General features: G+C 44.3%; 1 protein-coding gene across 1 annotated transcript in view; it reads right to left on the minus strand.

Annotated features, from left to right (window-relative positions):
• Positions 1-3,326: 3,326 nt before the first annotated feature.
• The window catches only part of PAPLN (papilin, proteoglycan like sulfated glycoprotein), a gene marked incomplete at its 5' end in the record, with an annotated part of 83,315 nt that continues 64,434 nt past the window's right edge, over positions 3,327-22,207 (minus strand). The window contains 10 exons of the mRNA XM_056851901.1: positions 3,327-3,545; positions 5,896-6,071; positions 6,338-6,446; positions 7,881-8,008; positions 10,999-11,136; positions 12,830-12,968; positions 14,031-14,155; positions 17,838-17,975; positions 18,732-19,422; positions 20,519-20,648. Of these exons, the coding sequence (XP_056707879.1) occupies positions 3,373-3,545; positions 5,896-6,071; positions 6,338-6,446; positions 7,881-8,008; positions 10,999-11,136; positions 12,830-12,968; positions 14,031-14,155; positions 17,838-17,975; positions 18,732-19,422; positions 20,519-20,648 (1,947 nt within the window). The remainder of the gene's footprint in view (positions 3,546-5,895; positions 6,072-6,337; positions 6,447-7,880; positions 8,009-10,998; positions 11,137-12,829; positions 12,969-14,030; positions 14,156-17,837; positions 17,976-18,731; positions 19,423-20,518; positions 20,649-22,207) is intronic.

Raw genomic sequence — 22,207 nt, forward strand, 5'->3', positions numbered from 1 at the left:
GAGCTTCCATTTTGAGTAACACGATGATGATATATAAAAACGAAATAAAGCCAAAATCTTTATTTTTATGCATTTTAGATTATTTTAAAATAGCTCTAGTTATTAAAAGTTGAATGAGTTGTAAGTAATCTTGCCAAAGGTATAAAAGGGGGCTGGATGTAAAATTGTACATAAGATTGATTTATCACTGATTCTTATGATCAGTAATATGGGAGTAGGTTTGGGAGGAGACTTCCTAGCTTGTTCTTCTGTGTTCATTGTAAGTAGCATATTGCAATTACAATCATGACCAATAAAAACACACATTATAGAGTAGTTTAAGAGCAGTATTGTCTTGGTTTGAAAACAATTGGTAAATTCTATCCTTTTTTTTAAGGAATCAAGCTAGGTGATACTAGACTACATATAGGTTCTTCCATGTACTGCTGCAATTTCATTGTTCTTATAGTACTGTGACAGTTTACTGTAACCATATCTACAATCAGGTCTACTGAGGAACCCATTTTGTGTATGTTCAATAGATTTTAATTTTTTAAAAAAATAAATAAAGCTTATTTCCCCACTGTTCTATGTGAAAGCTTGTGGCTAGACTACAGCTATTCCATGTTCTTCCTCTGATGAATCATAAATTCCATCTCATTTTTAATTTTACTTTTAAAACTTGGCCTTACAAGCAAATGTAAGTTATATATATTTGTACTGATGATTTATAATCTGCTTTAACAGAAATAAATGTTGGTAGTACATGATGTGGCTCTCTGAGCAGCTTTCCTTTCTTATAGTCTATACTTCTTTGAACTTTGGTAGATTTGGGAAATGCTTGACCTAGCAAAGCCCGTCCTGAACATGTTTGCTTTTTACAATTGATTATTGACAGCATGGAAGAGCTCTGAGTGTCAGGTGCTATCTGAGGGTCTATACACAGATATGCATACACTCTACCAATGGTCAAGACTGAGAACTCATATTGTAAGAAACATTGTCGCTGAGGTGAATACTGTATATTTTACATTTTTTTTTTCCTTTTCCTGGGGGAAACTGACCAAATGTTCTTCTTAATAATGTGATGTAAATGCAATTGGATAATCAGAAGATGCAGTGAACAAAGGCTGGATACAAATTCTGATGCATTTATTTCAGTTGTTATTGGCCAGTAGATTACTATTCATAATCCTGAGACCTATACTAGAGAAATCTTAATCATTCATGCCTTAAGCAACGATGCTTCAGAATCCAAGAGTGGCATAGCTTAGCTGCAATTAATGTATAATTTCTTGGTTTGTACCATCAGATGTGGCTAACTCCAGTCTTTCTGACATCTAATGAAGCAGCCCCAAATACTTTTAATACAAGGCCATTTGGTGATACAAGTGACACTTCTTACTGCAGCATTTTTGTTTAGTATGGCAGATTGGTAATTGTATGAACAGTTTCTTTCCAATATATCTGAACACCTCTTTTCAGTTACATGCATGCTTCTGCAAACTGCTCCGCTGAATAAGAATGTGGAACAGATGAGGTCAGTGTGTTTATGTGTGGGTCTCACATACAAAGTAGTTCTTGATATACTTAGAATCTGGGAAGGCTCACTTTACCATTCAGCTTTGTGAGTAGTTATATATAAACATTTTCCACACTATACATTTTAGACACGAGAGTCTGAAGAGAACATGTGGCTATCTACTATAATGTATTAATTGGACTTCTGATGGATATCTTAAAGGCTACCTGCATAGCGGCAATTTACTACATATTTATGATTGCAGTCAATCAATGGTTAATATGATTTGTATAGCATTTAAGTGTTCCAGGTGCTTCACATGCATTTTTATCTGCACAACAATCCTGTAAGTAGATTAATATCCCTTTATTTCAGATGAGTAGCTGGGTTTGTCTGTGACAGTACAAAAGAGCAAGAGTTCTAGCTGTATCTGAAGAAGTGAGCGCATACCTTGCCAGAAATTTTGTTAGTCTTTAAGGTGCTCCTGGACTCTTGCTCTTTTCAAATCTATGAAGACTTCCTTTCCCCCAGTGTATTGGAAAAAGCTAGCAGATTGCCAGGTAACCTGCCATAGCTACTAGAATGTTGTGTAATAGGACACTGTCTGGGTTTACAGACCATAATAAAATTTAAGAGGCTCTGGACTAGAGTCCTCAAGAGTTTAATAAGGACCTGATTAAAAGTATACAAGTGGGGCTTCGCTGTGGAAGGATAGCATAGCACCAAGTTTATAAGGCACTGTATTCTATGGGCAAAATGAGCTGCTTCTTTCTCTCACTTTCTGCGCAATTGGACCAGAGCCTCTTAAATCCCCCCCCCCCCCCAATTCAAATATTTGGCTTAGCAACAAAATTAGTCATTTGGTGTTAAGTGGGACTATAAGTTTTCTTCAGTTCTTCCAGGTTTGGAACCATTCTCATCCCCTTTAGTGTACAGTAAATCAATGCAGAATGGCCTTTGAGAATAGCGCGCGCGCACACACACTCTTAACCAGCCTGAATTTTCTTTAGTTGGCGCAGACTAATTGTAGAAGTCCAGTTTTGAATGTGATGAACCTGAAGATAAACATGCATAGTCAAACTCTGGCCAGTCAAGATTTTCATAAGTCAGCACGGAGCTACCCCATGCATTCCCATATGGGAAGAATACAAGAATGTGCAAAACAGACCCTGTTTCTTCAGGTAAAACACGTGCTTGTCTTGAGACAGTTTGTTTCAGGGCCCAGGCCAGCTTTCATGGAGATTGTTTCTTCACCAACACCCAAATCCCTTGAAGCTCCAACAAGTTCAGTGATATCTGCATAGTTCCAAAATCTGTTAATTAGTAGCTCTGGGTAGCTGAAGTTAAGCACATCCACTTTACCTACTTATATCTTTTGAAAGCTGAAAAGCACAGAAGAGGAAAGGATGTAGAATATCTGAAACGACTGTAGAGAGTGTAGATCAGCTGCCAAGTTTCCCCAGAAATGGGGTCCGTTGTTTGCCCCTCCACAAAGGATCTGGCTCAGTGGTTTTCCTTAACCTGCTTTTAAAGTTGAGCAGTGGCTGTTGTTTGTTCAAATGCTTTTACAGCTTTGGTCTTAAAAGCAACTTTCTTTCTAGCTCTTGAACTCTTCTCCATACAACTTGTTAGTCTTCATTAGAGAAACAGACCCCTTGTTCCATTTGATGAGCAGATCAGCCAGCAGTCAGGAAAAAACTGGGTGTGCTCACTGCAAAAAAGGGCTTGGGGAAGTGACCGCTGAGTTATTGCCAACTGTCCTGCTACAGCAGCCCATGCTGGCTCCCCCATGTGCGCTTGAGAAAGCCTGTCCGAGATTGCTTCTTCAAGTCACTGCTGCAGGTACTGTCCCCTCTTTGGGAGGGGAAAGGTCAGTGACGTTGGCGAGGAAGATCCTTGTGCTGATAACGAGAACAGCTGGCACAGCAGAAGCTGGAGTAATATTCATTACTGCAGAGCTGTGCCTGTAGTATCAGCTCACAGTTGGCAAGGTGTGGTTGGTCAACACATTCCCTGCTGGAGTCCACGGGGAGGGGTGCTGGTACTGCAAGCAGAAAGAGGAGGCAGACAGTACTGTGGTCTTTAATGCAATCATTCAAAAACTGACATCCCAACCTCAGCACTTGTGGGTACAAAAACTACAGCATGTCCTTACTGCATTTAGTTCAAACATTTTATCCCACCATAAATCTAAAAGGCAGAAATAGCAGCAGCAGCTAGTGGTGTTTGAGGGAACAGTTACCATTTTTAGTAAGACATTATCCCCCTGTGTGGCATATAGAAACGTCAAGCTGTGAGTCACGCTGCAGTTGCTACCCACCGGGGGGGGGGGGAGTGGTTATTCCTAAAGTGAGGACTATTTAATTTAAAGGCCACCCTTTTAATAACTTTTAACAGCTCAGCCTTAATTTAGCTTTCCTGTTCCCCTTCTTTATCTTCCTTCTTCAAGCAAACTCGACTGATTAAAACAAAACAGTTTGGTAACTATACTACTGCAGCCTCTCATGTGTATAATACACAATTTAGCTATATGGATAATTAACCCACATAGCTTACAGGTTGACACATTTTCTGTACATCAGGGCCATGGTGTGTAGGCACAGCCACTTATTCACGACACAAAGTAGATCATCATGTACAACCTACGACTTAGACCAGAAGTTCCTCCAGTCCAGCCTCATATTTCCAGGAATGACACGTGAGCTGTCCTAGGGAAGCTCACAAGCAGGGCATGGAGATACTAGCTCTCCCCTGCTGTTGCCTTTCGGCAGATGATATATAGAAGGACACCAGCTCAGAATACAGGGGTTCCATTTAAAAAGGTCTATAGACAGAAAATAGCTATCTGCTTATCCTATCAGATTGTCTAATCTTCCTTTTATAGCAACACATACAATTTAGAGAATTCACTGTCATATTTCCATGCAAAAGAAAAGCCTTTTCTCTGCCCTCTTAATTTCATTCCATGTCCCAGAGTTAGCACTACAGGAGGAAGAGGGGAACAAGGATGGTAGAGAGCCTTTGAGCTAAGGGCCAGTTCACATGGGAACAGCCACTTTTTGTTTTTCCCTTATGCCATAGCTTCCTTGACCTGGATAGCCCAGGCTAACCTGATCTTGTCAGATCTCGGAAGCTAAGCATGGTTGGCCCTGGTCACTCGCTACATCGAGGCAGGCAAAGGCTAACCACCTCTGAAGGTCTCTTGAGTTGAAAACCCTACGGGGTTGCCATAAGTCAGCTGTGACATGACAGCAAAAACAATGTCATGGTGTATTTGCATCTTAAGATCAGGATCTCTCTAGCATTTTTCAGATGGGTATCCAGTTTTCAATACCTATTTTCCCTCTAATTTTAGCAGAGTAGTCATAGTGTGTGGTAGGGGTTAGTGTATCAGACCCAGGTTCAAATCCCCATTTGGCCATGAAACTCACTGTGTGACCTTTGGCCAGCCACACTTGCAGCTTAAGCTACCTCACAGGGTTGTGGGAAGGATGCAGTAGAGAATGGAGAACCATGTACACCATTCTGAACTCCTTGGAGGAAAGGCAGGATAAATGTGTACTGGATGTCTTCTTCCTCTCAGTTGTATCACTCAAAAGCATGTGTCCCTTCAGGGACTAAACCAGTTCATGGCATGAGGTATTAGGGAAGAACAGCCTAATCAAATACTGAAGGTTATATTTGTCAAGGGGTTTCATACTGAGTGTAAGCCAAGAAATCAAGGACAAAACTAAAAAGAAAACAGTTCCTGGGTGCTGTCAGAGGTCTGGTTGCAGCTTACGTTTTGCACCATGATTGTGTGATCACTGAATACAAAACAATCGTTTTATCACACAAGTTACAAGGGGCACAAAAAAAGGGTCCTTTCCCTTCACAATGCTTGCAGGTACAGCCCTTTTTCTTTGCCAGATGCCACAGGGCTGTTTTGAAGGGGAAAGCCACAAATTCCAGATGACTTCACCTTTCATGAGCTGTATTTTGTAATAAGGAATCAAACCTTGAGCACCAAATGTCACATAAGCGGCAGCTCTTCTCTAATGGCACGTCAGAATGAGGACGTGGCCACAGACGTGATCACTCAGTGTTTCTCCCGTCAACAACCCACCAGCAACAATCCACCAACAATCCACAGCTTCGGCTGTACCAGTCTCCCTCGAATCGATGTGGCAGAGCAACTAGGGGTCTTGTATTGGTTTTATAATATTTGCTTAATGATAGCCCAACCTGCCTGGTCTTTTTTATTTGCACCTTAGCACATAATTAGTATGTGGGTACCTAAGGTATTGCACCATTCTTTTTTACTTTGCAGCCCATAGAGAGAGAAATTCCCAGTTTCCAGGCTGGAATCCTAAACCACTAGAGACGTAGGCAGAAGCTCTACCAAACATACCCACCTTCTGACCTCCTCCTGATCACTTTCACTTCTGTGCTGGCACTGATGGAGTTACTACCACTGTAGGCATTGCAGGTGTAGGACCCCTCGTCACCTATTTGCACATTGTTTATATGAAGGCTCCCATCGTGGGACATACGGACATGATGGCCATCAGCTCTCACCGGAATCCCATTCCTGAGCAAAAAGAAAGGACTGGACTAGTTACCTTCCATGTTGAAATGGAGCCTTTTTCTGGCTCCTACATATTCCAAGGGAGGAATACAAACTTTAACAGCAAGGACAGGTTAAGAGAGGATCTTCTGAGGAATATGTTCTTATATAAAAAGTGGGCTTTGGCTTGTAGCACAAACAGAGCCTGGACTGCTCCAGGGTGTTCATACTCTGAGAGATCTTTGTCTGGTGGTTACTTGGTGTTAATGCTTAATTTCTTGCTTCATTACCTTGACCATCTGATGTTGACATTGTTGCCCGTCACAATGCATTGAAGCTGGGTATTCTCTCCCTCAGACACAGAGAGGCTGGGTAGCAACCCAGTGATTCTCAGCTCTCCTAGGTAAGAAAGGGTATTGTCAATAATCAGGAAGATTACTTCAGAAAGGGTACTATGAATTTAACAGCCCAAAGCCTTGCTGCATGGATGAAACGACTTCCTAGCTGGATACTTAATCATCAGTCAAGGAAAAGTTTTCTCAGAACAAGCCACAGTAGGATTCTTTGTCCAGAGACCACCTGATATAATCCTCAATTAATAACTTAGGCATTTTATGCAGGGACGTTTCCCTGTGGTCACCCCCACCGACTGCTTTGGGGCTTCCTCTTGATTATGCATGCCTTTTCCACTTGTCAGAAGTCACCTCGCTCTCCCCATGTGTTTTGGCCATGTTTTCCAAAAGCTGTTTTAGCCAGAATCTGGAAAACTCAGGCAAAACGCACAGGGAGTGCAAGGTGACCTCTGGCAGGCATAAAAGGCGTGCATAATCAAAAGGAAGCCCTGAAGCAGTCGGCGGGAGTGGCTGCAGGGAAACGTCCCTGCAAAAAAGGCCTTAGATGCCTCTTGCCTCATGGCGCTCCCCCTCAACCACCAAGAATTCTCTTCTTAGCAAGGAACAGACACATTGTTCAATCAGGCACAGCAGTAGTAGTTGCCATAGACACACATTCATGCTCTAACAAGGTACAGCATGGTGTAGTGGTTAAGACCTGTGGATTCTAATCTGGAGAACAGGGTTTGATTCCCCACTCCTCCACATGCAGCGTGCTGTGTGACCTTGAGCTAGTCACACCTACCTCACAAGGTGCCTGTTGTGTGTGTGTGTGGGGGGGAGGGGGTTAGGGAAGGAGATTGTAAGCCGCTTTGAGATTCCTTGAAGGTAGAGAAAAGCAGGGTATAAAAACCAACTCTTCATCTTCTTCATCTCAATTACAAACTTAAAACAGTCTGAAAGAGGTGTGGCAATCATTCCCTCTTCCCCCCAAAAAAACTCAACTCTACCTTCTATTGAAACTCCAACCCCAAATGTTCCTTGTGGATAGATACTGGCCAGAGCTGGGGGGAGGGGGAGGAAACCTAAACACTTTACAGGTATTTCTTCAGTACAAAAAAAATACACATACCCTGGTATGTGTATTACTGATAAAGCCTAGGTCTAATTCCCTCATATGAGTGACTGCCTTAATCAGACTCATATGGGGCTGCCCTGTTTGTGAAAGTGGGAATGTGTGGGGAGTTTCTTTATACCAGAGCATTACAAAGTTCCCAGGTCATCTTCTGTAAAGGTTCTTCTCATCCAGTTGAAATTACACAGGGCTCAAAGCCTGCCTGGACATCCTCCTGTTTGTTTAGTTGCATGTGTGAATTAACTGTCAGTGACTTCCTTTGACCTAATGACTTGACTTTACAGAATACAAAATAAATATGGAATACTCTTTCCCGATGCCTGCTTTCTTGGTATCAAAGCTTTCTCCCCCTCCTTTCCCCAGTACCTTGAGGTCTAATCTGGATTCTTCTCTGATCCTGGTCACGGCCATTGGAAGCAATGCAGGTAAAGAATCCAGCATCTTCAGCGCTCAGGCGACTGATCACCAAGGCACCATCAGCTTGCTGCCTGTGCCTGGGAATCAAAACCCAAACATACCATGATTTCTGGGAGAAGAGATACAAAACACTTACTTACATGGATCAGGCCTTGTATCGGGAACTTGTTTAATTGCTAAAACCATAGTTGTCTTAGGATACCCCCAAATCTCACACAGATCAAAATATAACTTGTTCTGGTGTCTGATGCTCTGCTGTCACCAGCCCTAGTTAATGAAAGAGAAAAGCACTCGTTCCTCTTCTGGCTCATCCTGAGGAAGACTATGTAGAACACAGCTGTGTTCAGCATCTTCTCACTTTAATGACGTGTACTCAGTCTTCATGGTGCTGCAAGACTCCTGTTTATTTTTGCTTTAACAAGTGAACATGGCAACCACTCTGGAACCAATCCCAGACTGTTCACTCCAAAACTGTGTTTGGAAGCTAAGTCACATCACTGTAACAGTCTGATAAGTGACTAGACCAGTGGTTGGCAAACTGTGGCTCGCAAGCCGCATGCGGCTCTTTGGGCCCTTGAGTGCGGCTCTGGAAAGTGCCCTCCTCCTCCTCTCCTCCCCCCTTTCCCTCCCCTCACAGCGCGGCCGGGTTTAGAACGTGGCGCTCGAGAGCCAGCGGTGCCAAGGCGGGCGGCGGCAGCCAATCAGCGGGCGGGTTTTTTCGCCCTGGTTTTGGCTGGCAGAGAAGGCCGAGGCGCTGAGGAGGGGCGGACGGGCGGACGGCACGCGGCCGGGGAGGGAAGGAAGGAGCCCAGGCGGCGGCGAGGAGGAGGAGGAGGAGGAGGTCGGGGCCCGGGGGGCGAAGCCATGTTTGATTCATTTGTACTCTCTTTTTGGGATTTGTACTCTCTACATGCACATTTTCCCCATCCAGATTCTCAAAACTCTGCATGGGGGGTTATTGGCCATTTATGAATGGGAGGTTTTGCCTTGGATTTGCCACTCAGATGCACATTTTCCCCATCCAGATTCTCAAAACTGCGTGGGGGGGTTATTGGCCATTTATGAATGGGAGGTTTTGCCTCGGATTTGCCACTCAGATGCACATTTTCCCCATCCAGATTCTCAAAACTCTGCATGGGGGGTTATTGGCCATTTATGAATGGAAGGTTTTGCCTTGGATTTGCCACTCAGATGCACATTTTCCCCATCCAGATTCTCAATTTATGAATGGGAGGTTTTGCCTTGGATTTGCCACTCAGATGCACATTTTCCCCATCCAGATTCTCAAAACTCAACAATAAGCCCCCCTGCAGAGTTTTGAGAATGCAGATGGGGAAAATGTGCATCTAGAGAGTGACAAATCCAAGGCAAAACCTCCTGTGCATGAATGGTTGTTAAAAAGTGTTTTGGCTCTCAAAAGAAATCTCAATCGTTGTACTGTTGATATTTGGCTCTGTTGACTAATGACTTTGCTGACCACTGGACTAGACTAAGTTACCAGAACAAAGCCTGGGTAAGTTATTAAACGGAGAGGGTGCACAGGCACGTACACGTGTGGAGTAACCCTACACAGCATAAGGGCTCCCAGGCATCAGCCCCTCCCAGTTACTCTCTACAGAAATCCATGATAACAATCTAAGAACCACCCTGCTGGATCAGACCATCTAGTCTAGCATTCTGTTTCACACAGTGGCCAAGCAGGTGCCCTGGAGGACCAACAGGCAGGGCATAGAGGCCAAGGTTTCCCCTGCTGTTGCCTCCTAGCACTGGTATTCAGAGGTTTGTTGCTTCTGAATATGGAGGTTCCCTTTACTCACAGTTGGCCAGCAGCCATTGATGGATCTCTCCTCCATGAATCTCACCCCCATGAATCTAATCTATGTTCACAATCATCATCATATCCACTGACAATGAAATGCACAATTTAATTACTTGTTGAGAAAAGGAGCATTTCCTTTTGTCTGTCCTGAATCTATTGCCCATCAACTACACTGGATGCCTCCAAGTTCTAGTAATGTTGAGAGAAGGGGGAATGTCCCTCTGTCCAGCTACACAGACATTTGCTGGTCTTAGATGAGAATCATCTAAGGCTGCCCATGAAGCATGAGAGTGGGGATGGGAGAACGTCTGCACTGCTTCACCTTTCTTTGTATATAGAGGCACATGGTGGCTTTGGAGGCAGTTTTTCCAGTGCGTTGCAGTTGGCCAGCTAACCACGCTGGATAGCCTAACTTCATTGAGAATTCTTCCAATCGGCATGATGTGTTGCTGTTGCTCCCGAACTCACCAAGAAGAGTAAAGAGAGACAGGAGAGAAACGAAACAGGGAAAATATACACTGAAGGAAGAAAAGCTGGGAAACTGATGGGAATGCCAAGAGACCTGTGCTAGTAAAAGAAGAGAGTGCAACGGGGTGCAACAGGGTGCGGAGAGAAATGGACAGTGTTGTGCTAATCATTTGAATCTATGGTTCTTGGTCTTAATGTTATTACCTGTATATCTGGAAACTGCTATGACAGAAAAGTGGTACATAAATATATTTTAAGTAATGGGGTTGTAGTAATGGGTGAGGAACAGTACAAGAAGGGATAACTGTGATATAGGTGTTCAGAAACAGAAAAATTAGGGTAACTGAAATAGGGATGCAGAGACCTTGGAGGGGAAGCCAGAAGAGAAGACATCTGAAGCACGGAGAATAGGTTGGCGTGATCTGGCACCTGCCTGGAATCAGAATTGACCAGACATACTTGGCCTGTTTCTTTGATAGGAGAAGTGCCTGGTAACAAGGGAAGAAACAGCATGGGAAAGCTATGTCCGGCAGCCTCCTCAAATGCCCTCCCCTGAGGAAGTGCGAGCACAGGCAAGTTGGGTGGAGAGAGAGAGAGAGAGGTGCAATAAGGAAGGGAAGAAAAGAAGAGCCAACAAATACCTGCTTTTATCCTATAACAATGTAGCCTCTTGAATTAGTCACAATGGCCCTTGGAGTGGCTGGAGGCCCTCCAAGTGTGCACCCCTGGGAACCATGAAATGATGGAAGAGCAGCATTTATCTCCAGCACTGCCACTTACCTGGAAGAAGAGATGGGCTGCCCATCCTTCTGCCACTCAATGGTTAGGGAAGGTGCAGCTTCGACTCGGCAAGGCAATCTGACTCGCTCCCCAATGTTGGCATCAACTACTGAGGGCTCATTCTTGTACATTTTCAACCTGCAAAGTAGAAGCCCACATTACCCCCTCTGGAAAATACAGCAATATTTCAGCTCTATTTGAAATGCTCATACCATAACTCAACCCCTTATCTTTATCTCCTCTGAAGGGCGCTCGCATAGTCTGCCCCACCCTTGCCCTTACCGCTTAGAGTCCACACAGTGGCTCCTCAACTTGATCTGGGCACAAGTGGATTCCTTCAGAGGCTGTGCTGCAGCCAGTATGCCACTTCTGTCTTAAACACGTTACAAAGTGCAAGCTTGAATAGATACATCTTTCCTAAGTGTCTGTCTGGCTTCAGGCCCAGAGAACTCCTTTAGCCACAAGAGTCCCATGTAACAAAATGTTCTTTTGAACAGCCTGCCTGGCTCCACTGAATGCTTTCCATGAAAGGCTGGAGACATTTCAACAAAATGCTGCTGTTTTTCCTGTAACCATTGAGGGACTGCCACTAGCTAATACCCCATCAGCATGCACACAGGGTAGGGCGAGGGGTTCATTCAAGCAAGACTTGGCTCACTGACTCTTCTCCCCAGCTCCCAGCCCCAAAAGCCTGTGCAATTCTCTCAGACCTCTGCAACCTTCCTAATGGCACAGGCTGTCAACTGGTTAGGGAGGGATTGCTCTCACACCCAGTCCAAGCAGCCAGCCTGCACACCCCAAATCCCCTGACTCCATGCGAGGGGGCACAGAGAGCAGGCGACACAGAGATGAAGCATCACTGTCACCATCAACTCACTGGTTCAGGAAGATCCCGGATGGAACAGCAGTGATTGAGTTTGCTTCCTTTGTGCAATTAGTGAGCACCAGGAGGCCTATCAAACTTGCCCTGGAACCCTGGGAGAAGCAGCAGAAGAGACATGGATAGAGGAAAGGGAAGAAACAAAACAAACAGGGACTCCCTTTCTACCTACCTACCTGACTGCAGTACTTCTCAGTTCCCATTATCACTGCAGAGTTCTGAAATGCTCTAACACTAGTAGATTAAAGCTGAGATGTCAGCTTTAATCCCCATTTGCACCAAATGAGGAATTTCCAGGCTGTTTCTGCTGCATGCAGGGCTGACTATCTCGGGTTTAAACAGGTCACCACATTTTACTACAGAACTGTGCTCTCCATCCATTAGAAACAACCCAGCTCTTTACAAAATCAGATGTCTTCATTAAGAGCACAGATCTCACCTGGTTTTTATTCCCTCTTGCAGATATGATGCTATTTCTAAAACTAACTCCCCCCTCCCTTGCTTTGGCACTACTGCTTCAATGTCTGCTGTCTTTCAACTAGCCATTTCCCCAAGAGACAACTACGAACCCCATTTCTAAGACTAGATAAAAAGATAATTCACAGTGGGTAGCCGTGTTAGTCTGTCTGCAGTAGTAGAAAAGGGCAAGAGTCCAGTAGCACCTTAAAGACTAACAAAAATATTTTCTGGTAGGGTATGAGCTTTCGTGAGCCAGAGCTCACTTCTTCAGATACCCTACCAGAAAATATTTTTGTTAGTCTTTAAGGTGCTACTGGATTCTTGCTCTTTTCTACTAGATAAAAAGAGGCATGGTTTATTATGCCATCACCACAGACCATTCTCCAAACAGTTCTCTTTTCTAACTAGTTCACAAAACAAAAAAAAGTCTAGTTTCTGATACTGGATACAATGCAAACAACAAAGGATAATCTCAGCTGCTGGTAACCTTACCTGTATGTGGAATGAGGATGCTCAGAGGAGACAACTGAATGCCCAGTACTAACTCCTAAACCAAATACTCCATGTTGATGATTCTGTCCATGATTAAGCTGATGCCTGGTTCCCTGCACAACTGAGGGTCCATAGATACCTAGAGAGAAATTCAGACAAAGGCTTGGATCCTGCCAAGAAATTCGGGTAGAAAAGGGAATTTGTGCCAATTCTCCCATCCCACAGCTATTCACACTTTGACCAGAATCAGCATTTTGGGGATATTTTGGGCTACAGCAGGAGGCAGGGAAATCACATTCTGCAGGCAGAAATCCTTCTGTCTGTGGAAATTTTAAGGGGGAACCAAGCCTGAGATTGCCCCTTGGATTGTAAAAGTGCCTTTTGCTATTACATATAATAATTGGCAAGTATCTGTTTGTCTCTTTGCTTTGAAAGTCTCTGAAAATGTTTAGTACCCACCGTGTACCCATTTGAAAGCCCAACACTTATGTGGTTAAGCATAATTGTCGTGGCATTGAAATTCTAAGGTCTGCCAAGTCGTGCCCCCTAGCAATCAGAGCCCAAACTTGCACAATGTTTTGCATCATTTGGGTTGGCCCCAATAAAAGGTATTACATATACTGTGTTTCTTTTTCCAGTTTAAGTGCTGATTCATGTGAAATTTATGAGCAGTTAATCCAAAGGTTCTGCAGCGACAGTGTGTACCAAACGCCAATCAGTTAATGGCAAGGCAGGGAGAATGGTCATTGGTAAAATATAAGAGTAAAGATGTCACAGAGTGAAAAGAGGGAGAGTAAGAGCACTGGAACTAGTTGGATGAGATAAACTATGAACATGCTAATCAAGAAATCCCGTGTCTGCTGTAAAAAGAAACTATGACACCTTCCTGGAAACTTTGCACTCATCTCTGGGCAGTAACACAGCTATCAGCTATGAAACGTTCTCATTATGGATAGCTGTAAGCAGGCCAGCTATGAAGGATTGTTACACCACTATTTTTACTATGAATGGCCATTGCTGCCTAGTTTGCTAACACTGACACAACTGGTATGATCAGCATTCTGCAAAATACTAAAAGTGTTAAGGGCATGGTGGTCTGTTGACTTCCCTAAGCCCAGAATAAGAAGGTGATATTTTCCTTTTGATCTTGGAAAAAATGGGCAAGGCTAGCTCCGGTTTCAAGACAGAAACAGTGAAAGACCTTTGATCCTTAGCTGAATCTGTCTGCGTTCTGTCCTCCCATTGGAAATTATACACATGTAGGTCCCAGCATCCTCAGCTCTGAGCTGGCTGATCACCAAGGAACTGTCAGACTGGTAAGTATGCCTGCAAGGCAAAGGGAGAGCATTGTTAAGTATCGCTGACTAAGCAGGTCATTGGCATAATATACATGATAACAAAGATACATTATATGATTAAATCTTATCTAACTTGACCATACCACCTGGAGGTCAATACAGTATTAAAGATAAAGGTAAAGGTCCCCTGTGCAAGCACCAGGTCATTTCTGACCCATGGGGTGACATCACATCCCGATGTTTCCAAGGCAGACTTTGTTTGCGGGGTGGTTTGTCAGTGCCTTCCCCAGTCATCTTCCCTTTACCCCCAGCAAGCTGGGTACTCATTTCACCGACCTAGGAAGGATGGAAGGCTGAGTCAACCTTGAGCCGGCAACCTGAAACCGACTTCCGTCGGGATCGAACTCAGGTCATGAGCAGAGCTTTTGACTGCAGTACTGCAGCTTAACACGCTGCGCCACGGGGCTCCTAAATACAGTATTAGCATAATGTTTATACCTCTACTATGTTTTCTTAACCCTGTGATGTAGATTCAGGTGAGAGAGTGAGCAATGGCCCAAAGTCATCAATTTACATGCACAGCTGAATGGAAATTTGAAACTTTCAGATTCTAATCCGACACTCTAATCTGTTCAGAACACCATCTCTATGTATTTATTTGTATTTACTTCATTTATTTGTATTTACTTCACGGGGAGAGGCTGTGGCTCAGTGGTAGAGCATCTGCTTGGCATGCAGAAGGTCCCAGGTTCAATCCCTGGCATCTCCAGTTAAAGGGACTAGGCGAGCAGGTGATGGGAAAGACCTCTGCCTGAGACTCTGGAGAGCCGCTGCTGGTCTGAGTAGACAATACTGACTTTGATGGACCAAGGGTCTGATTCGGTATAAGGCAGCTTCATGTGTGTTCATGTGTGTTCATTTATAAACCTACCTTTTCCCCAACAGGGTGTAGTGGTTATGAGTGGTGGTTTGGAGCGGTAGACTCTAATCTGGAGAACCGGGTTTGATTCCCCACTCCTCCACATGAGTGGTGGATGCCAATCTGGTGAATTTTTAATCCATGAGATGACCAGTCCTTTTATCCCATGATTGCTAAGCTAACTCAGGAGTCTTTGGTGAGATACCATGTCAAAAGCCTTTCGGAAGTCCAAGTATATTATGTCTACTTGAATCGACCTTATCCATATGCTTGTTAACCTGTTCAAAGAACTCCAAGAGGTTGATGAGGCAGAACTTCCCTTTGCAGAAGACATTGTATTTTCCCTCAGCAGACTTTGTTCCTTGACATGCTTAATCACTCTCTCTTTAATAACAGTTTCTACTAATTTATCTGAAACAGATGTTAGACTAACTAGCCTATAATTTCCTAGATCCCCTCTGGACCCCCTTTTATCCTCACAGGCCTGTGAGTTAGGTTAGGCTGAGTGTATGTGTGTCAGCTAAGGCTTTCTGTCGATCCCGGATAAAACAAGATAGTTCCTCACATGAACAAAATGGAGTTTTAGTTCGCTCCGTCCTTCCCCGTTTGCACTCTGTCCCCCGTCCGGTATCTGCACCACAATGGAGACACGCCCGAGAAATCGCTAGTATGATACCAGGTCCCGCAGAACAATGCCTGGGAGCCCTGGAGATCGTCTAGCTACTGCACGCGTTAAATTCTTGTATGCATTTTCTTAAGTAGTTACCGGCAGTTTACTTCCGTATTGTTTCCTTGTATCTGAACTATTAAGACAACTCTGCCGCTCCTAGTGCTTTCGTATTGTACCCTGAACATAATCAACCCCATTGTATGTACCCTATAAATGTACCAGTATTTCCCCATGCCTGTATTCTAGCCTTAAATTTCTATGACTTGCTGAACTCGCTGGCTTTCTTAATAAAACTTTAAACATAGTTCCCTATGCAAAAAACGGGACGAGGTGCTGAGATCTGACAGTGTGGGGTATTCTTCACGGACATTTGCTGCTGTTTCGATGCTGATTTGCATCGGAGTCAAATTTTGGTTATTCACTGCAGATCCGTGGTTTCCCCCCTTAGCAAAATAAGCCGGGTTAAAAGAGAGGCAATTCAAACCACTTTTGAAACGATCTTTCCTGTGAACACGTGTTTTCTTGCACAGATGCCCATGAAAAAATGTTTGCTTCGCTCCCCGGGACGTCTCCTTTCTCCTCCCCCAAGAACGGTGATTGGCTGGGGGAGTTTTGCGCTTGGACAAGAATACCACCCCTTTGGCTGGCTGCCTAGAATCCTGGCACTTCTCTCCCTCCGTCCCCGCACGCCTTCCCCGCCCCTCGCCCGGGATGGGTCTTGGAGCTGGGCCCACACCTCCAAGCCCAGGGGGACGTTGGATGGATGGCTCCAGGGGGAGACTGGCGGGGCCATGCCATGTGCTCCTCGCACGCTGGTGGTGGTGGTGGCGGCAGCTCAGTCTAGGGCAGTGGGGGGATCTTCAAGAGAAGGGGCTGTTGGCCCTTCTGCCCCAAAGGGGAGGGGGGGATTTTTGAGAAATCGGATGGGGAAAATGTGCATCCTGAGAGCGGAAAACCCAAGTCAAAACTCCCTCCCATCACTTTTCTGAAGAGGGGCGGCCAGCCTCCTCTTATCTCCCTCCTCTCTCTCAATGCACTGTGGCCGGATCATGGCCAGCGCGCAATCCAGGGGCCTTCTTTCCTCTCCCCCCCTCGCCATGCACACTGGCTGGATCGGGGCTGGCACGCAAGCTAGGAGCCCTCCTGTCTTTCACGATGCAATGTGGCTGGATCATGGCCAGCGCGCAATCCAGGGGCCTTCTTTCCTCTCCCCCCACCCCCATTCCCACTTTCAGCTAAACACTTCTCTGGGCACATGGATTCCCTGCCCCCCCCCCCAATCCTGTCTATCATTAAAGAGCAATGGGTTCCACACCTATAGAAAATAGAGGGAAGCTTTGAGGAAAGCACTGCCTTTCCCCACCCCCAATTTGGAATCTGACTATTCCCAAAGCAGAACAGAGCGAGGGTGGAAGAAAAATGGAGGAGACCAGAGGGACTGGTGCTTGTTTTTTGCGCTGGGGCTGGTGAACCGCATGAGGTATTCTGCTGGGCGGAGTTGGGGCGGAGCTGGGGGCAGGCATAAACAATGAGCCTGTTGGAAGGGGAGGGCTCCTGCAAAAGGGACAGACCAAACCGTTGTCAAATACAGTGTGCTTTGTTCCCATGAAAAACTAAAACTACAGATAATTGATGGGGATAAATCGCGGCCATGAAAAAAACATTTAAATCATGTTTTTCTTTAGTCCGTGGCAAAACAGAAGCAAAATCTACCGTGAAGAATGCCCCTGCTCCAGAAAGGTCACCCATCAAGCTTCCATGACAGAGTGGGGTTTCAAACCTGGACCTCCCAGATCCTAGTCAGCCAGTACACCACACTGGCCTGACATATATTGATAAGAGGCATGGCCCAGTTGACTGATGCAAAATACATAAATGCATGTAGCAGTTGCTTAATTTATAACAAACACTGGCAACAGAATCCAGCTTTTGTCAACACAGTTAGTGTTAATAAGGAGTTTCTATAGCCATTTATCAAATTATTATTTTCAAAGTGTAGGAAGTTTAAAATACTAGAATATTTTCCCTTCCCTTTTCCAAATTCTACCAAGTTGGTATAAATGAGTAAGATTTGTTCCACAGTGTAGGTGGGGCAGAGGGGGAAAGCAGAGGCAGGCTCACCTGTCTGATACCACAGGTCGTCCATCTTTCTGCCACTCAACTCTGGAGAAAGGGGAATTGCCCACCTTGCAGAGAAGACGGATGCTTTGTCCCAGGCCTGCCTCCACAGTGGAAGACCCTGATCCTTCCAAGAAGATCCTGAAAGAAACACAGAGATTTTCCAGAAAGCTCTATCCCTACCATCTGAAAGACATGATGAGAAACTCATGGCTGCAAGTAAAGAATCTCCAATACGTGTCACCACATTTCTGCAAAGGCAAGGAGCACTAAGTAATCCATTTTACCTAGCCCTGTAGATCCAAGGCATAATGGATAGTATTAAACCACAGTATGCAGCTGGGGCTAGGAAACAGAAAGCTTTATAGAGTCTCAGAGAGCTATATCTAACTGGGGAATGACACTAACTGAGGGATGACACCTTGCATAACAGAACCCCAAAATTATGAAAATGCATTTCTTTTGGAGAATGAGGAGTGGTGTTATTTAGATGATGAACCAAATCCATGCGGCTATATCCAAATGTTTTTGTAACCTACTTCTGTTGTTCAATATATCCCAAGAAAAGTTTGAGATTGCTCAGAGCCTAAAGAAATATAACTCCTCAACCTCAGAATCTGGGATGAGAGGGCACAGGAAAGATACAGCTGAATAACATTTGTTATTCATTTGTTACATTTGTTGTATAACCATGCTCAACTGTGAAGTCAATGGGACCGTTGGCATATAAAGATGCACAACTGGTCTCACAACAATGGGAAATCCTTGCCATGAGGTAGATGGCATTCCACGAGGAAATGTTACTGATAGAGTATCTGTCTTTGATAACAGCAAAGGTTCTCATGCTGTAGAAAAACAGCCCCTCAGTAGGAAAGCGTACTAGCATTAAAATGTTACCTGTTCAGAGAATGTTGTAAGGAAGAGTCTGGTGGGGCTTGATATTCAAATCCATTCACTGTTGATTCATCTGCTCCAAGTGGCCTCCTCCATTCTTCACGTTCATGGTAAACTGTCTGACCATTGACAGTCCGTTGTGTGTTGGCATGTCTAGAAATCACAGTTTCCCCCAACCCATGTGGGTGCTTTTCTGGATCCATCCTTCTTTCCCCATAAGCTGTTGAGTGATAAGAACCCTGCTGTCGGCTGTCCAGCACAGCAGTCCCTTGCTGAGACTCTGGCAGTGCATCTGTAATCATGGTCCTTCCCTGACCCCTTTCTACATGGCGCAGTGCCTCTGAGCCACCTTGTGCAATGTGAACAGCTGCTCCGTATCCTCCTGTGTGGCCATGACTGATGGCTCCTCTTACAGACTGTTGTTCTTGCTCCTGTGCATTCCCTTCTCGCAAGCGGGAACTAGACTGGATGTTGGGGATTGCAACATGGTGGTGATGCCTCACTTCACTTCTTCCCACAGACACATGGCAAGTTCCCATGCACTCCTCTTCAGAAGCAAAGTTGTTCTTATTACCATGGCAACCTCCATACCAGAATCGGTTGCACTTCCCAACATCATATACAAAGTACCAGCGCGTTGTCCAATCTGTGCAGGGGCCATGGGCGCTGGGTAGCAGACAGTTGACAGGATAAGCTAACAGAAGAGAGAGTCATTGTCACAGATTTGGACAGCTCACATTAAACACACATAGAATGCTCTCACATACTCAGTGTATCAAATGCTATGGTGAGAGGTCAGAAATCTGAGGCCTACTCCTAACCCTTGGTCATGGATTCATCCCTGGTCTCTCAAGTATGCAAGACTAATTTCACTGGCATTTTGTTTTCAAGGCTACTAGCAAGAATGCTGTTTACTGGGGCATGTCACAGACAGCAAGGTAAAGCCAGAGAAGCTCAGGAATCCCTTGAAAAAGTGATGTCATCTTTGTCATTCCCTGGTCCTGGGGAACCCTGGGAACTGGAGTGCTCTGGGGAGAGTTAGGGACCTGGTTTTATTACAGTTTTGTCTGAATGGCTATCCTCAAAGAATCCTGGGAAGTGTAGTTCATAGAGAACATTGAAAAACCCATAATTTCTCTGTTCTGTAAACTTTGTTAGTACCAAAAGTATGCCTTTACGTACAGTGTCAGGGTTCAAAACATTAGAGGCTCAGTACAGTCTTATTGGGCTTAACATCAGAAACGATTGCCCCTGAAAGCAGATATTGTGCCCAAGAGTATGAGTGGGTGACTGTTTCTGAGTTGGACTTGTGCCCATCCTGACTTAGGAAAGCTATTGAAGGCACTGGCTATAGTAAACACTGCTGTTTTAAAGGGAAGATAACTAGTTTCAAGTCTGTCCTGCCAATGCCCATCTGGTTTTTGATCTTCCCTTTCTGAAAAGCTGCACCGAACAATCATGACTCCTCAGAAGAACCAAGAATAGAAATGCGCTAGTGACTCCGCTCCAGCTGGAATTCTGACTGTAAAAACCCTATAAAACCCAGCTGGAAGAACATACAGTATTCTGTTGGCTTAACAAGTTTTTTACAGAATTTTTTTGAACGAAATCAACAGAATTTTAAAAAATGGGATATTGATGGCCCCTTTCAGACCTATATTGAATTCTAATCATAATCAGTTAATAGTGGTTACCCTATAACACACCAATTACAATAATGTAATTTATTTCTGTTCGTTTTTGTAGAAAGTGCTGAGTGAATCTACCCTTCAAAACCAAATGTCACTTACATTGACTGGGTCTGTTGAGGCATCCTTCTCCCAGAGGCCCTGAAGCGGAAGCAATGTTGTCATAGCAACAACCATACATAGAACTTCGGCACTCCACGGTTGGACTCTGCTGGGGCAGAACTCGGCTTGCCTTTAACAAAACCAGATATGATGGAGATGACACCATTCAATATAGTGTTTCAAAGGTCACAGACAGTAGAACCAATTACAGAAACAAATCACAAGTTAATTTTTAAAAATCTACATTACTAGGAGGCAGAGGAGGAGGCAGACTGACTTTGACAGGGTCAAAGACAACCTCTTCAAATCACATAACACAATTTTGAGAAACAAGGAAAGGACCCCAGAAGCCTTCTCCCTGACCTGGAGGAATTACCAGCAGGAAAGATGAGCATATATACAAGTTGCATCATAAGCTACACCAATGAAGTTGTCAAAAAGAAGAGTTGGTTTTTATAGTCGCTTTTCTCTACCTTGTGTGTGTATAGTGCCGTCAAGTTGCAGCTGAGTTATGGTGACCCCTTATGGGGTTTTCAAGGCAAGAGACTAACAGAGGTGGTTTGCCAGTGCCTTCCTCTGCACAGCAACCCTGATATTCCTTGGTGGTCTCCCATCCAAATACTAACCAGGGCTGACCCTGCTTAGCTTCTGAGATCTGATGAGATTGGGCTATACCATGCTGCCTTTCCTCCCTATTTCTCTACCTTAAGGAGTCTCAAAGCGGCTTACAATCACAATCCCTTCCTCTCCCCACAACAGGCACCTTGTGAGTTTGGTGGGGTTGAGAGAGTTCGGAGAGAACTGTGACTGACCCAAGAAGAAAAAGAGATGTATCTGCTTTTCAAGTAATCAAGCAAAGGCTTCTGGATCATGAGCTGCCAATCCTTTTTCCTACTAAGGCGTATATATGTTCATCTGCTTTTTTTTGGCATTTCGAGCCAGCTAAGCTCTATGGCTCATTATTTTCGTAATTTAGTTGATCCAGACCAAAGAAGAGCTTTTTTCTTAGCTCGTATGAATGCCTTTCCATCAAAGGTCTTACTAGGTAGATTTTGTCACATTCCATATCAGGAGAGACTCTGCCTTTGCAGTTCAGGATCTCCAGATTCACTTATGCATATTATATTGGAATGCCGCCTGGGTGAGGGCCCTCGTAATGACTGTCTATTAGATCTGCTTGATACTGAAATAGTCAATAATAAAAGTCGAATGTTATTTGGTCTATTATCTGATGCTAAGCCTGAAACAACTGCTTCGGTTGCAAAAATTTTGGTAACGTTATTGAGATGGGGATCCATGAAGCCAGTCTAATATTTTAAGTTGCTCTTGTGATTGTAGTTTTATCTAGTGAATGGTCAATGATTATGACTATTATTGTTTATTGTATTGTATCACTGGCCTGCTGGATGGGCAGTTTATTTCAATCTTTTGCTTAATTTCAATAATGTGGTATATTTTATATATTTCATATTTATTTGTATTTTATATATTCTGTATATTTCTGAGCCTGATAGGGGCCCTGGTTTGTTCATCTTGGGTTGGTGAGATTTGATTTTGATCGTGAGAATCTGTATGAGATGTCTTTTGAACTATGCCTATTAAAGGTTAATGATGATGATGATGATGAAAAAGAGATGTCACTTTTGCGGTAGACTGATAATGTTGATCTCTTGCCTATTGTAGGGGTTA

Source organism: Euleptes europaea, chromosome 6, assembly GCF_029931775.1.
Source record: "Euleptes europaea isolate rEulEur1 chromosome 6, rEulEur1.hap1, whole genome shotgun sequence".
Taxonomy (NCBI): domain Eukaryota; kingdom Metazoa; phylum Chordata; class Lepidosauria; order Squamata; family Sphaerodactylidae; genus Euleptes; species Euleptes europaea.